The sequence below is a fragment of the Miniopterus schreibersii genome (assembly GCF_964146895.1).
Source record: "Miniopterus schreibersii genome assembly, chromosome: 5".
In the NCBI taxonomy this organism is placed as follows: Eukaryota; Metazoa; Chordata; class Mammalia; order Chiroptera; family Miniopteridae; genus Miniopterus; species Miniopterus schreibersii.
Window position 1 is genome coordinate 82965679 of NC_138106.1, and position 16561 is coordinate 82982239.

Here is a 16561-nt window from a genome sequence, read left to right on the forward strand (position 1 = left end):
CTGGTGGACATCAACTGAAAGACACCCCAATCTTAGAGATGTTAAAATATGGGGTAAGAAAATGCTTTTTTTTAACCCTCACCCGAGGATATGTTGGGTGTTCTGTTTTGTTTTATTTGAGAGAGAGAGGAAGGGGGGTAGAGACAGAGAGAGAAACACTGATGTGAGAGAAACATTGATCGGTTGCCTCTTATACGCACTCTGACCCGGGATCAAACCCGCAACCTAGGTATATGCCTTGATGAAGAATCCAACCCACAACTTTTTGGTGTACGGGGATGACGCTCCAACCAACTGAGCTATCCAGCCAAGGCTAACATGCATCTTAGGATAAATAAATTTACGATATGTACAAACCAAAAAATAAAAATAAAAAATGGGTTTACAAGAAGAGCTTTAAAAAGGTCTTTGCTTTTAATCATTTCTATATTGTTGAATGCATATGACAAGCATGCCTTATTATTTTTTAATTTTGTTATTATATTTTTAAATCCTCCCTTGAGGATATGTTTTTATTGATTCTTTTTTTTGAGAGGAAAGGAGAGAAAGAGAAACATCAATCAGCCACCTCCTGTACCTGCCCTGACCAGGGATCGAACCTGAAACCCTGAAACCTTTTGGTGTATCGGATGATTGACCTACCAACCAACTGAGCTACTCAGTCAAGCAGCATTTTATTTTTAAACTTACAATGTATAAAAATACACATAAGCTAAAAGTACAAAAAACTATTGGCATTAATGAAAAACTGAATTCTTACAAAACAGGTCTTAAATTATTAGGCATTATCTTTCCTGTTGATTATGCTAAAGAAAGAGTAACTTCCCAATAAAATAAGGTAACTTACTAATTCCTATTCTTCCCTCAGATGCGAGCCACTTAAAACTAAATGCAAATTCACTTTCTTTCATCCACAAAGTCTGTATGAGGTAACCATGGGCTTTGCTAATAATCTGGCAGAAGTCCCTTAAATAGCAGTGGCCAAGAACGTGCTGTCTTAAGCCAGGTGCACATGCCTAGTGTCACCCTCTGGGGCCGGTCCCTTATTATTAAAAGGACGCTTGCTCTAAATCAAGAACCCTCCTCATCTCTATCTTCTGGGGGGGGGGGGATACTTTATGCTAATACATAGGATGCTCAAGAAAACTACCAATGCCTAGGAAACTCAGAAACTGGATGCCCACCTTTCTTGTCTTCGTTGTAATTCTCTGATTAAACGGTGCTAAACAAAAATAGCACATATAGACTGGCACCTTAATTATCATCAAATGTATAATGCAGTAAATTTACAATATATTAACATGTTGCTTTTCTTTTCTTTTTAATATATCTTTATTGATTCCAGAGAGAGGAAAGGAGAGGGAGAGACAGAGATAGAAACATCAATGATGAGAGTCACTGATCGTCTAGCCCGCAACCCAGGCATGTGCCCTCACCGGGAATCGAACCCCGATCACCTGGATCTTAGGTCGACACTCAACCGCTGAGCCACGCCCGGCCGGGCAACATGTTGCTTTTTTAAAAGCTTTTATGACTATGCATAAAGCAAAGGCACAAAATATAATTTTTCAGCTTGATGAGTTTTCACAAACTGACACATCTGTATGAGGACGAAGCATGAACAGCACTCCAGAAGTTCCCCTCACCCACTCTGCCATCCACTGCTCCCCAAAGCAGTCCCCAGTGTCACTGCAGGAACTTTTAAGAGCTTCGATTAGTTCTGGCTTAATCTAACACTTAACATAAACAGAACCATACAGTACAATAAACGCTCATTTACATTTCCTTCTCTCAGTACCGTATCTGTGAGCTTCAACTCCACTATTGAGCAGCCATACTGTTGAGATACACTTGGTAGATTTTTCATTTTCATTTCTATATAGTATTACACTGTGTGAATATGCAGCTGATGAGCATCTGGGTAATTTCTAGGTAGGGGCTACTATAAATAGTGCTGTTATAAACATTGTAGTACAAGTGTTTTCATGAACACATGTATCTGTCTATGAAGTATGTGCATTAATGTAGGATCATAGGATATCAAACAGGATCACTGAGTATTAAGCTTTAGTAAATACCACCAAGCAGTTTTCCAAAGTGATTTAGGTTACACTTAACTGAAATAATCTAAACATAAAAATCATACAAATATAATTCTGCTTTAGTGCTTCAGAGGGTATTCAGAATTGCAATATTTCAGGGTAAACATTAGGGAAATATTATTCTGTTGATAAATTACATTGGTTAATAAAGTCACAGAGATAATTTAATGAAGTGGTTTTGTTTCAAAAACTGTTTCAGGCTAAAAAGAGCCTTAGACTTTCCCTCTCTTCAGATTTCAGTGAATGTTACACTATACAGTGAGTAAAATGAAGAAAAGTACAAAAACGGCAACAAAAGTGCTGAAAGCGAGGCAGCAGTGCACCTTTGCCTTCATTAGAGTATAAAAGTGAAAGCAAGTGAGAGAAGAGAAGTGATAAGCTGTTTTCTCAGTGAATACCTGAAGTTATGAATTAACAATAATTGCAGTTAACACCAAGCTGTTAACATTTGCAGAGGCACGGCACTCAGTACTGTGTCAAGCACTATGCCCTTTAAATGTTCTAATTCAGTTCGCCTTCGCAACCCTAGGAGGTAATGACTATTAGTATCATCCCTATTTAAAAGATGAGGACTCTTGCCCGGCCGGGAGTGGCTCAGCAGTTGAGCATTGACCTAGGATCCAGGAGATCGCAGTTCAATTCCCAGTCACGGCATATGCCTGGGGCTGTGGGCTCAATTCCCAATGACTCTCTCATCATTGATGTTTCTCTCTCTCTCCCTTCTTCTCTCTGAAATCAATAAAGATACAAATAAGTAAATAAAAACGAGGACTCTAAGTCTCAAAAAAGGTAACTTGCCCAAGGTTACACAGAGCAGGCATGCGACCCCAGGAAGTCTGACTCCAGATCCTATGTTCTCAACCACTCTGCTATTCTGTCTCCAAAAGACAATACAGTGGGTGAAGAACAAAATGGACCAGTAGAGAAATGAACATTTACAAAAGTGAACCACGAAGATGTTAGTCTAAAAGGCAATAAGGATGATTCCAAAATTTGATGCAAATACTTCAAATGAAGGTGTCAACCTTTTGCCCTGGCCAGGTGGCTCAGCTGGTTGGAGCATCATCTCATACACCAAAAGGCTGTGGGTTCGATCCCTGGCTGGGGCGCATACGGGGGGCAACCGATTGATGTTTCTCTGAGCATCGATGTTTCCTTCTCTCTCTCTCTCACTCTTTCTCTCCCTGTAAAAATAAAAAACATATTCTCAGATCAGGATAGACAAAAAAAGGATGTCAACCTTTCTGTCAGTTTTTTACATTCAAACCTAGAACAAAAGAGTAATACTGATCAATCAGATGGTATCAGTTATCACTTTCCTAATATGAGACAAATGATTTTATTTATATCAAAAACTTTCTAGAATGTTAAAAATATCCACTGCCCTTTTCTCTAATTCTTTATTAGGTCATTCTTCCAAAATCTACCAGTAACTTTCATATACAGGACCCATTTAATTCCTTTTTCACAAATAACTGGAGATTATTCTCCTCTTATGCAGCAAAACATCCTTTAACCATAGTTGATAGCATAGTAAGTTCCTTGAACACTATGCTCTGAACACACTGGCTGCATTTCATGAGGGCCCTGTTTAAGCACTGGGATGGGTAAGACTGAGTCCCAACCCAAGTAATATCTGAAAAGAACAAACAGATCCAGTAAGATAAGAAAAAACAAAGAATGAGCAACGTGTAGTACAACTGTACAGATCAGGGCAAATCTGTTCTAGGGGAGGCATTAACAAAAAAAAGTGTTTGTGTTGGTTCTTAAGCTTCACTCTATTTCGGCTCGCTGCCAAAAACTGACCATAGTACTATAAATGACCTGACCAATGTAACGGCAGATGGGAACTATCACTCTTTTTTTATTTTTTATAAGTTCAAGATCTAATTGGCTTTATTCGACAATTCATGAATCGGGCTGCATCCCACCTAGTAAGCAGAAAGGTGCCCCAAGCTATCACTCAATAGCCTGTTCTAGACATTATACTTCTACTGATGCACTGTAAAACCCAATTCGGTTTTTGGCAAATACAGCACAGTTATTTCAATAAATTTTTGACATGTTGCAACTAAGCTATATTTCTACTCTTTTCGGTACCTATCTTTTAAGACTCAAGGGCAAAGTATTAGTATATTAACCATTCCAAGCTTCATGCCATCTGCAAATCTGATAGTCATACCTTCTGCACATCACTGAGAAATGCGCTGAATACGATAGAAATGTGAGGGTTATATACCAATTAAAAGTTAAACCCCTGCCCTGGCCAGGTGGCTCACTTGGCTGGATGTCGTCCCATACACCAAAGGGTTTCGGGCTTGACTCCTGGTCAGTCACATACCTAGGTTGCAGGTTTGATCCGCAGTCGGGAGCTATGAATGGCAACCAATTGATGCTTCTCTCTCCCATCAATGTTTCTCTCTCTCTCTCCCCCTTCCTCTCTCTAAAATGAATGAAAATACATCCTCAGGTTAGGATTAAAAAAAAAAAAAGGTTAGCTGGATTAAGAAAAGGTTTTTAAAAAAAGGTTAGCTGGATTAAGAAAAGGATTTTAAAAACCTCTTCACAAATTAGATATTACATTTGTAACACTACTGAGAGCAGTAACTGAGTATCTTTCACCTCAAAGTTACATCTCATCTTGTATACACTGTTAGAAGTCTTCCCAATAACCTTTTTTGGTTACATATTTTATTAGAATTAGATTTTAGATTTATTACCTTTTTAGGTTATATATTTTATCAATGAGTTAGAGTTTAGATTTTAATAAACTCTGATTAAAAGATGTCAAAGATGCTTCTGGTCAAGGTAATGAAGTAGGTAAACACTGTGTTTGTCTCCTCCCATGACCACATCAAAATTACAACTATATTGTAAAACAATCAACCTGGAAAACCAGTGATCAACGGCCAGTGAAAGAGCTTTGGGTGGGGCAAGGTATCGGAGTCATCAGCGAGAGGCAAGCGGTGTTCACCCGGTTAATGAATTCAGATTTGGCACCATTGCTGGGGCCGGAGCCTTTGAGGCAGAAGTACAGGACACACTGAGGCCAATACTCACCTGCCTGGGGTCTGTGGACCCTTGAGAGTTTTTAAGAAAGTCTGCAGCACTTGTGCCTGCAGACTGTGTCGGGGGAGCGCTCAACACAGGAACAATATCAGCTATCCCTCCAACCCTCACCCTGAAGCCACACAAGTCGCTTTCTCCCTGTATGTTTTGGTACCTTTCAAGCTGCTGTCCGTTCACTGAAGTTTAGGGTGAGTATTCTGCAGACTGTCCTAATAACTCTCAAAGGTTCGAAGGGTCAGGGAAGGTAGCTAATGGACACACCATGCCCTTTGCCTCTTGCAGAGTGACCCTAGCACTGCTTTGTGGTGTGGCCAGCCTGGGTTCTGGGTTTGCCCTGTGGCCTCTCCCATATGCCTCCAGGCCCACTACAGGCAGCTACCAACTGTGGATCACTTTGTAGCTCCTACCAGGAGGCCTAGGGCCAAGAACAGGCAGTAGGTGACCTTGCCCTGCACAGGAGCCCATTCCAAGAGGCATCAAAACCAACACACCTAGTAGCCAGCTTCAGACCACAACACAGCACCACCCAACTAGCTCCACAAACAGCATACCTAAAGGATGGTCTCGGTAGGAACCAAAGCCTTGCTGGGGCGAATCTCACTCCTTGGGGTCAGCCTCTGCACAGCAGCTGGTATGCTGTGGTCATGGCCATCTTCCCACCTAGCTAACCTGAGGCTCAACCCAACCCACTGACTTTCCAACAGCAATCAAAGGCTCAACTACGACAGGATGACACACACAACCCACACAAGGGACACTCTTGGAGCACCCAGCTGAGGCGATGAGAAAGACTGCACCACTGGGCTCCACAAGACACCTACTACATAAGGCCACCCTGCCAAGGTTGGGAGATGTAGAAGATCTACCTAATATACAGAAACACACAGAGAGAGGCAGCCAAAATGAGGAGACAAACAAGTCCCAAATGAATGGGAAAATTCCAGAAAAAGAATTAAACCATATGGAGACATGTGATCTACCAGATACGGAGTTCAGTGAGCTTGGGGAAGAACAGATAAAAAGTCTCTATGGGTTTGAACATTTCTAACATTGACACCAGCCTCCCTCACAGCTAATATTTCACTAAAGTATGTGGTTAGTCACTATGTAGCCTGCAGGTGGTCAGAAAGAAAAATCCAGGAGTCAGATCTGGGGGAAGAGCCTGGTAAAGGGTAGGTGCTTGATTAGCTTGGGTAGCAGTAGTCAGAATATTCTGAGGTGAAACCACAGAGGTCCCCTGATCAGAGGAAAGGGGCTGTGCTTTGGAGGTCAGTGGCTACATTAATCCTTTACAAGCCCGTTCTACAGGTGATTCTGGGTTTTATTCCTGAAACAGGACGGAAACTACTTTTCCAGGCTCTGACACTCTGAACATCTCTATCCCTTCATAAACCCCTTTCTACGTAAATTAGCTAGAAGGGATTCCATTATAAAAATTAAGAAACCTTTCATATACACAAATGATAACCAAGTATGAACTTAATGAGTTTATAAATTCATGAACAAAAAGCACTACATATTCAGAAAACAAGATCTAAAGGCCTACAATAGCACCTAACACCCTAATGTTTAACTCCAAGGAGAAGAGTGGGACGTGCACAGGTAAATGAAGGGGTGAAGGAAGGCCTTCCTTTTCCTCTGTACACCTACTTCTCTTCTGTTTAAATACTTTTACGATGAGAAAGAGTCAGACAGCACTGGGAGTTTCAAAAAAATAATTTAAAATCATGAATGCAGCACATACACTAAAAACAATTTCTTAAATCTTTAAAAAATTAAAAGCTGGCAAGCAGCTCCCAGAAGTGCCTGTCAACCTAATTGAGAACAATAGTTTTACAATATCTAATTAAAAACATTCTGTGGTATGTATATACACAATTTCACGTATTCTAACTTATATAACATAAAAACTTCATATTACTTTGGAATAGGAAATACTTTTTAACCATGAACACAGAGGTAGAAAGAAAAAGCAGTAATTTTTAACTAAAATAAAACTTCTAAAACCTTAAACAAAGTTAAAAGATGAGAGAAAAACTGGGGAAAATCATCTGAAGCATAATAGCAAACAACAGACTGATCCTTCCAATACACAAAGAATTTTTACAAATCAGTAAGAATCATCTTAATTTAAAAATGGGCAAAGAGCATTAACAAGGTCTCTCTCTCTCCCTCATACACACACGCACACACACACAATAGGCAAAAAAACATTAAGATGGTCAATCTCATTAGATTTTTTTTATCAATTAACAAATATTTGGTAACATCTGGTATCAAAGAGGGAATGGGGAAAAGGACAGCCTCAGACACTAAATTTGGAAGGGCAACCTGGAACACCAACAGCATTTTAAACATGTTTCATAAACAAAGCAATTCTACATTTGGAAAAGTATCTTATGCAAATAAACAGACACACAAGGGTAAAGACATTCATTATAGCACTGTTTGTAATAGCAAACACCGGGCAATCTAAATATCCACTATGAAAGATTAAACAAATCAATGTTCAAAAATTCATAGTTTTTTATGAAATTGCCAAGCAGCCATTGCAAATAAAAACACACCTCCACTAGTGTTAAGTACAGATTCATTATCTATATAAGCATTCACATATATATGCACACATATCTACAAACACACACATGGCACATATCCTAGAAAACAGGTCTAAAATATTGTATACCAGAATATTAACAGTGTCTAGTTCAGAATAAGACAATCATAGGTGATTTTCACATTCTTCTTCATACCTTTTGAATAGTCTATAAACCCTGTACAAATGAATATGTATGGGTTTTATGATGAGAAATAGTAATAAATATTTTCATTCTTGAAACAAATAAAGAGTAATAAAATCATCTTGTTAAATACCTTGTGCCGTAAGCATATATTACTATTCTCTTACCTTTAAACCTTCAGCTGGAAGTCTATAACCAAATCTTGCTGGAAGGTCATCAAATGTCTGAGACACATTTTCAAAATTATACTAAATGTAAAATCAAAAACAAACAAGTTACAACCGATTTACACATAACATTAAAAACAAAAAGTTTATTAAATTATTTCAGTTGTCATTTCCACAATTCTAATTTATTATCACAGTTTATCACAAGAAAAATAACTCTGTAAATGCACATCCACTAAAATAGCAACGAACATATAAAATTTACTATATATAAAGCTGCTTAAATTGGATTCTGATTTCATATAATTAAACAGCAATAATTCTCTAACATTAAACTGCCAATTATTTTCTGAGTTTTTCCCACAGACAATACCCTAGCAAGAAATTTTTTAGACAGATTATTTCTCAGCAAGAATTCTACTTTATTTTCTCTCTATTATAAGGGTCTGACTTAATAGAAGAGATTTACAGGGTTTATGGGCCTAGCTATGAAAAATGCCTTTTCCCCAGAAGGAGCATCAAATCACGCATTTAAAGCATTGTCATTTTTTATATAATCTGAGCATTTTTATCTAAGGCTAAACAATGAAAGGACTAAACTGAATGAAGTAGTGTACATACATATAGAGAGCTGAAAGTATTAAAAAAACTATTTTAACAACTTTCCCCTTCCTTATAGATATAGATTCCTATGCTACAGTATTTATCAGTCCTCTAGCAAAACAGAACAAAACAAAACAAGGGTTCTCTGTGCTTCTAGAAAATAATAGTAAATATAATTGTGAAGTGAGTTTGCTGTATTATTTAAGAATGTTCAATCTGCTATATAGAAAATAAGAAAAACAAAAAATATAGATGAAACTAAGCAAATATGGTAAACAAGTAACTTTTTTTTTTTTGTAACAGAAACTGACCTTTATTTATTGTACTAAAGTCTGTTAACTTCTGATACAAAGGTTTCAATACAGAAAATCCTAGTCTGCGGGAATAAACGAGTGACTTTTGAAACACAGACAAAACTTGTATGGTGCATTAGAAGTCCAGACAGTTGCCATAAATTATAGGAAAAAAAACCCAGAAAAACTAGCATATATCTGTTTTGAAAACACATAAAAAGAATGGAACGAAGCAAGAGTGTTACATATAGACAGCAAAGGATGGAAGGATCAAGCAACTCTTAAATATCCACAAAGCATGGATTATGTCGCACATCTAGACTGATGGCTATGTCATCCCTAAACCAAACACCTACTGGGGATCTCCATTCTAGCTTCATGTGTCATCCGCCAGAGAGAAGCAGATAAATAGCTCTTCAGGTGAACAGCAAGTTACAGCGGTGTTCATATGCAAATACTTCTCACCTCTCCAACAGAGCAAGCAAAGGTTGGATCCAGACACCTTCCATCTGCCAAGTCCCCTTGCTAACCCTCAGCTCAGGTCCTGGTAACCATCCTGACACCAGGGAAAGCTGATGCCGCAGAGAGACTGGACAAACTAACGACAGTAACACAGGACTCAGGTAGTGTGGTTCTTGCCCTCCACTGGTACCCTATTCCAAGTGTCTCAGCATATCCATCTGTTACCTGTACTTCTCTCCGTATGTTTGTAATTAATTCAATAAACTGTGTGATTCAAGCATTTAGTCACTGAACCTATCCACTGTGCTGACTCTGGAATAATTCGCCTGGTGTTATACTTGAAGGCCAGCACTGCTTCTGGGTAATTCCCTACTGTCGCATTAATTCATCTTTGCATAGTGCGCTATGATTACAAATGCTTTAGAGTCACAAAGTGCTGTTATACCCATCACCACATGAACTGTTTAATCTGTTAACTAAAAGACCTCTGTTTAATTTATTTAATTCCATTATGATCAGCTCTATGTTGAATTTGAGGAAGTCATTCAACTCTTCCAAGGCCAAAGACACTACTATAAAATAAACTGATCTAGATTAACATAGACAGACCAAAGAAAACTACAATTGTGTGTAGGCAATACTTTTTTTAAAAAAGGTACTACTTTTAGAAAGTACTAATTTAGAAAGTAACAATTATTGAGCATTTATGACATCATGCTAAACACTTAACAGGTATTCACTTATTTAATCCTCACAACAACCCTGTACAGTGAGTCACTAGTATCTTCATCCCCATTTGAGAGAGACCACAGACACTGAAAATAACTTGCTCTAGTAAATGAGAGGAACCAGGATTCTAATTCTGATCCAGGCAGTCTGGCCCCAGAACTCTGGCTCTTAACCCATTGCCCTACACTGTCATTCATACAGTCTCAAGAGACAAGAGATGTTAAATTCAACTCAGATTCTAATTCAATTGCTAAAGCTCTTAACTACCATGCTGTGTAATCCAATCTATTCACACCACTGGGTGTTTGTCTCCTACTCTGCCCACTGACCCTCACAACCACCTACCACTCAACAAATTCTCCCTGACAAATCCCTACAACAGAATCAAAAGGCAGATTGGGAGTAAACCAGAACTGGGTTGACTCTCTCTGAAAATATATAAGGTGGATACTACTTCTCAGTAAGATCACAGCACTACTCAAAGCTAACAAGTCACTTGTAGCTTATGAGCCTCAGGATATTCCACATTGATCTGTTTATCATTAAAGTGTAAGGCCCCAGCCAATTCTAAAGCTCCATGTTTCTAGATATAAACCTACATAATTAATAGTTTCACATTTCCTTTGGGTCAAAGGAAAGAGAACCGAGATAAGAGAAGAGAATGAATTGTTAACAGAAACAACAATCTTAAGTATTAAGGAGTGAATACTATTAAAAGAAAATGAAAGAACTAAATCTCCTATGAAAAACTATCAGGTCAAACATTTACTGAATTCCTGTGTAACTCGCACTAGGCTCAAGAAACATAACATTTAGTAAGACCCAGTCCTGCCTTCCAGGTACTCATGATCTAGGGAGCTCACTGACTAGTTAGCAACACACTATAGTAGCATCTCCAATAGTCTCTTAGAACTCACCAACTAGATGGACAAATGCTATTGTCAGGAAATTAACAATTAAATGGGAGAATTCAACTGTCCAAAATAAAATCTTCTGGCATACAAATAACAAGACTAAAACTATCATTTCAAAGGCAGAATCCTAATACTTGTCCAAAAAGGAACTAGAATCAATCTTTATCAACTTATTTAAATCTGTATTGCTCCAAACTCAGATTTTAGGGATGTTCTTATTCAATTAAGAGGAAGACCTAATATTTTCTACCTCTTGACTCACTTCCTTTGAGTAACCGTGTTATACCACATCAGTGCCCCAGTCTGAATATTTAGCTCTCCTTTGGCCAGTCGCATGCCTTCACACCCCACTCCCCTCCGGCCACCTCTGCACTCCTGCCGCCTTCCATCTGTTAGTGTCAGGACAAAGGCCAGATTTAAGCAACTCCCCTGATGGTTCCTTCACCAGATAACATCACACATTCCACACTCACTTTCCTGAAGCACAGGCAACACGACGGCTAGAAATGACTGTTCTATACCTAATATTTGTTTTGTCGCTATTAAAAAATTCACCTTGTGCAGTCTCACACACTGCTCATGGGAGTGAAGGGTGATGAGAATAACTATAAATGCAGTAAACTAGATAAAACACTCACTCTGTGGGAGACACTGTTCTAAGAAGTTTACCTTATTTAATCATCACTGCAACACCCCGGCTTATAAATAAGTAAACTGAGGCACTTATAGTGGCTACATAATTTGATCAAGGCCACACAGCGGTTCAGTTCCCAGAGCAGTCCACTGATAGTCATTTAACCCACCACAGCTGAACCATGGAATAACAGTCCACCTCAGGTAGAAAGGGAAGAAAGATGACAAGAAGTGGCAGGTGTTAGAACAGAGAAGAGAGGGAGGTGGTGGGGAGGGGGGGGGATGGAAGAAATCAAAGGAGAAAAGGCAGACGAGAGGAACTTCACTCCCTGATCAGTCCATATATCCTCCACCTCATTTTGATGCCACTGTAATAACCTGGTTAATATTTAACAAGAAAGGAAAGGCTTAATAGCATAGGCATGCATTTACACAGCTTGCCGAAAAGCAGCATTTAACACTCTCCAAGTCTTCCCTGTTGACTGATGGGGGAAGTGACTGGACAAAGGCAGTTTAAACCCATGCCCCATAAAGGTCTGAGTGACTGGGAGGGTATGTATCTGTCCCAGAATGGGAGTGGCCAGTGCAAGCCCGTGAAATCTAAATACATAAACTTATAGACAAAGAAGCAACCCTCTCTTGGCTCCAGGTTGCCAGACTCCTTTGACTTGCTGCAGGGGCACACTCCCCTGTGCCCACATGGCACACAGCCCTGTTGGGCTCCACACATGGACCAATGGACTTTAACTAGCTTGAATGCTGAGTCACACCGGCTGCAACATGGATCAAAAACTCTGGACACTGGCCCTCCTTCTGGCTCTGCTGGAACCCCAGCTGCACCTTTTCCAGGACTGGCTTAAGGGGAACCCGAGAAATGTAACTTCACGCAAATAAAGCCTTCTTCCACATCCCATCCTCCCATGCAAAGCTTAGAAAATTCATTTTCTGAAGAGATCACAAGAACCTCACGCCCACAAGTGATGGGGAGTTTGATTCTCCAGTAACAATTTCAAAAGTCATCCCAAGAATATTCTAAGGACTTTGGGGGCTAATGTAGAGGAGAGGTTTGAATAACAATGGACTCTTAGTTCCACTTCCATTCCAGTTCAAAAAGATCCACTTTCCTAGAAAATAACCTAATCAGTGAGTTCCCTACTAAAGGCAGTAAACAGAGGGTGAGAAATCTCCTAGGGATTAGAATTGCTAAACCTTCAAAAGCTACAGTATAGAAACCATCCTGGCTCTCCCAGGCTCTACAATGATCCTAGACCCTTTCACAAGTGCTACAGTATGCAGACACATGGCTGAGGACCACATTAAGCTTTCATCAGCAACAACTGGCCCTTCTAGATCTCACCTAATGTCAGTAAGCAAATCACTTGTACCGAGAAAGTAAAAACAGTAAACCTTAGCACAGTACCTAGAATATAGATGTGCATGGGTACACACATGCACACACACAGAGTAAATTCTTCTTTTTCTAGCTTCACAAAAATGAGAAATAGAAAACATGCACTTCCTAGTTTAGAGGACAGTAATACAGTAGCCTAGAAATGACACTCTAGGTTTTGAAGAGTGATGTTCTCTACAATCTTTTTTATCCACCATCACAGATAAACCATTGTGCTTTTCTTCTGACTCATTACCATTAATCTTAGTTTACTATTTCTACAGACATCTTATATAATTGTTTTAAATAACACTTTCAAAGTCATTACAGATATACTAATTATCAAGAAAAACAGTAAGCATCTACAGAAATACACAGCATGTAGCTATACATGTGCATGAGCACTCTAGGGAGTGCACACACTTGCAAAAGCAACATCTATTGTGTATTTACTGTACATTAGATATTAAGCCATTAAAAGATAAGTAAGGTCCTCCCACTTTCACGTAACAACCATGTGTATAAGACTCTTATAAAGCTTTTCTTTCAGGGATATTTTTAGACATGAGTCAATTTTACCATACTTACTGCTAAAATGTCTGCTTCCACAGGCAGTAGGTTTAAGAATGCAAAGAGCTGCACAGTCAGGATGGTGTAGACTTGTGTGGCCGACAGCATGAGCATCCCGATGGACAGCAGCATCTTGCTGTAAGATCACCTGGAAGATAAGCAGGGAAGTAACAATGAGCTCTGGGACTGTGGCCCTGAAAATAAATCATTGCTATGTTAATTCCTGATGTCCAAAAATACCCTTTAATTATACACATGATAGCAATAAAATTAAACATATTTCAAAAGCATAAGAGTTTACACAGATTTGGACACTTAGGTAAACACCCAAGGTTAGTCAGCCCTTACTTACATAACTCGTGGTAACTAAGTTCTGTGTTTTTACCACAAAACAAAGAACTTGCTACAGTTCTTGGTTTACAGTACAACTTGTCTACTAATTCAGTTATGGGTGAAACTAGATTTCAATCAAAATAATGATTTAAAAACTCACAAACCCCTTTGCTTTAAATTTTTTACAATTTTAGGCCGGCCGGGCGTGGCTCAGCGGTTGAGCGTCGACCTGGGATCCAGGCGATCAGGGTTCGATTCCCGGTCAGGGCACAAGCCTGGGTTGTGGGCTCCACCCCCGGTTGGGGGCGTGGAGGCAGCCGATCAATGACTCTCTCATCATTGATGTTTCTATCTCTCTCTCTCTCTCTCCCTCTCCTTTCCTCTCTCTGAAATCAATAAAGATGTATTAAAAATAAATAAATTTTTTACAATTTTAAAGAATTTTTATAACTCTTTAAATATAACTTATAAATTCACGTGTAAATTTACTTTTTATTTATTCTTGCATATTGTGCCTCTCTAGGAGAGAATGTAAAAAAAAATGGCCACTTCTTATAAAGTAATACTTTTTGCTCAAAATTCTCATCAGTAAGCCTCAACCAACTGTATAGCATACTTACAAGTGACAACAAAGTTTGCCTTTATAAAGAACTACTTCATTAAATACCACTAACTCATGTAAGATCAACTGTGAGGATGACTACTGTTGGTAAGGCTCTGGTTTGGAGACTACACAGAGACTCAAACTCTGACTCTTTGACAAACACTGAAAGAAAAATATCTCTGAATAACTTCTGAACTACCTCCTTACAAACCCATTAATATCAGAGATGAAATAATGGTGAAAACATGTTAAATGTTAGATTTGTTCCACAGAGACAGAAAATAGATTAGTGGTTGCCTGCGGCTGAAGTTAAGAATTAAGAGAGGGGGAGGGACAGTTATGAACAGGGAATGACTGCTCATGAGCAGGGTTTCTTTTCAGGGTAAAAAAGATGTCCTAAAATCAGCTTGTGCTGATGGATGCACAACTGTATAAATATAGTAAAAATCACTGCACTGTTCACTTTAAATGGGTAAATTTTATGGTGTATGAATTATATCTCAATAAAGTGGTTTTTAAAATGTATAAATTTGTATTGGTTTCTTATGGAAAGTACATCTTATAATATATCTCTGTACAGAAAAAAGTTAACATAGCAGGCCTGAGGCTATCCTTAGAAAGGTCTCCTTGCAAGGCTGGCCCTTCACTGGCACCTGGGAACTTAAAGATTTCAGAAGGGTTCTCCTCATTCCCTGGTAAGAAAAGCTTTCTGTGCCTAAACTCTGCCTAAACTTTTTTTCCGGAAATATGAAATGTTGGCACCATGAACAGCACCGAGTGTAAACAGTAGGCACCGCATAGCTCACTGATGAAGAGTAAGCCTACTCTGTGACTCCACTGGGTGAGGACTCCAAGTTTACCCCAGCTTCTCCTGGACTTTACCCCATGCTCCTTTTCTCTTGGCTGATTTTGCTTTGGGTCCTTTCACTGTAATAAATCATATTTGGGAGCACAACCATATTCTGAGTCCTGTAAGTTCTCCTGGTACGTCACTGAACCTGGGGTGGCCTTGGGAACCCCCAATACAACCACATTAGACAATTTCTGGTCAAATACCATACCATAAAAACATACAAATCCTTGTTAAATAAGGTATAGTTGCTACTAAAGTTTGCTAAGAAGAATAAATATTCAGTATGTTGACCACTGACCTGTTTGGCTTACCTTGTAATGTTCTGCAATTGCTAGCCAACTCTGGGGGTGAGGAGGGCGAGTTTAGAGGGAAAACAACTCTGAGAATGGGAATAACAACCACAACAGCTGTTATTGATCACTAATAATAATAACCACAGCTGTTATAAGTCACTTGTACTTAGAGCAACAGGCAATGCTCTAAGCATGTTACTGAGTTAATTTCATCTAATCCTAACAAGTCCCTATAATGTTAAGTATCAGTTCATAGATGGGGAAAGTGCAGTTAAGTAACTTGCCAAAGGTCAAACAATAAATAATGGCAGAACCAGGATTCAAACTGAGGCTGTGTGCCTCTAAAGTGCACACTCTTGGGTAGAAGTCAGGAGTTCTTCCCAAGGCATAGAGAGATTTAAGCATCAACAAATAAGTGATAACTAAAGTAATCTTAATGTAAAAGTAAAAATTAAAATGAGAAGAGGCTAGAGAAAACTCTGAAGAATATCTAAATTTAACAGTAGGGAGAGAAAGCAGAGAAAAGAGAAAGATTATTTCACAAAAGTCAAGAAAGAAAAGAACTTTGAGATAAATGTGGGGGGAAGAAAGGCAGTCAACAAAAGTAATCATCATTGGGAGGAAGCAAAAATGTAAAAAAAAATTTCACATTTCAGAGTCTGTACAACCTAAATAATTTTATTCCCCTGTAGTCTAACAGGTACCTTGCTCTGACCAACTCTTATTTCCAAGAATGCACCCTGCTATGGCCAGCTCTGTATCTTCATTTGTTATCCAGAAACTAAAATACACTTTCCTCTACCTT

At 38.9% G+C, this 16561-nt stretch overlaps 1 protein-coding gene across 3 annotated transcripts in view; it reads right to left on the bottom strand.

The window, feature by feature from the left end:
- The window catches only part of RNF13 (ring finger protein 13), a 112705-nt gene that overhangs the window by 62963 nt on the left and 33181 nt on the right, over nt 1–16561 (bottom strand). For all 3 annotated transcript variants that reach the window (XM_081138238.1, XM_081138240.1, XM_081138239.1), the window contains 2 exons: nt 13692–13821; nt 8080–8160 (listed from right to left, as the gene is read on the bottom strand). In XM_081138238.1, coding sequence (XP_080994364.1) covers nt 8080–8160; nt 13692–13805 — 195 coding nt within the window. In that variant the 5' untranslated portion in view covers nt 13806–13821. The remainder of the gene's footprint in view (nt 1–8079; nt 8161–13691; nt 13822–16561) is intronic.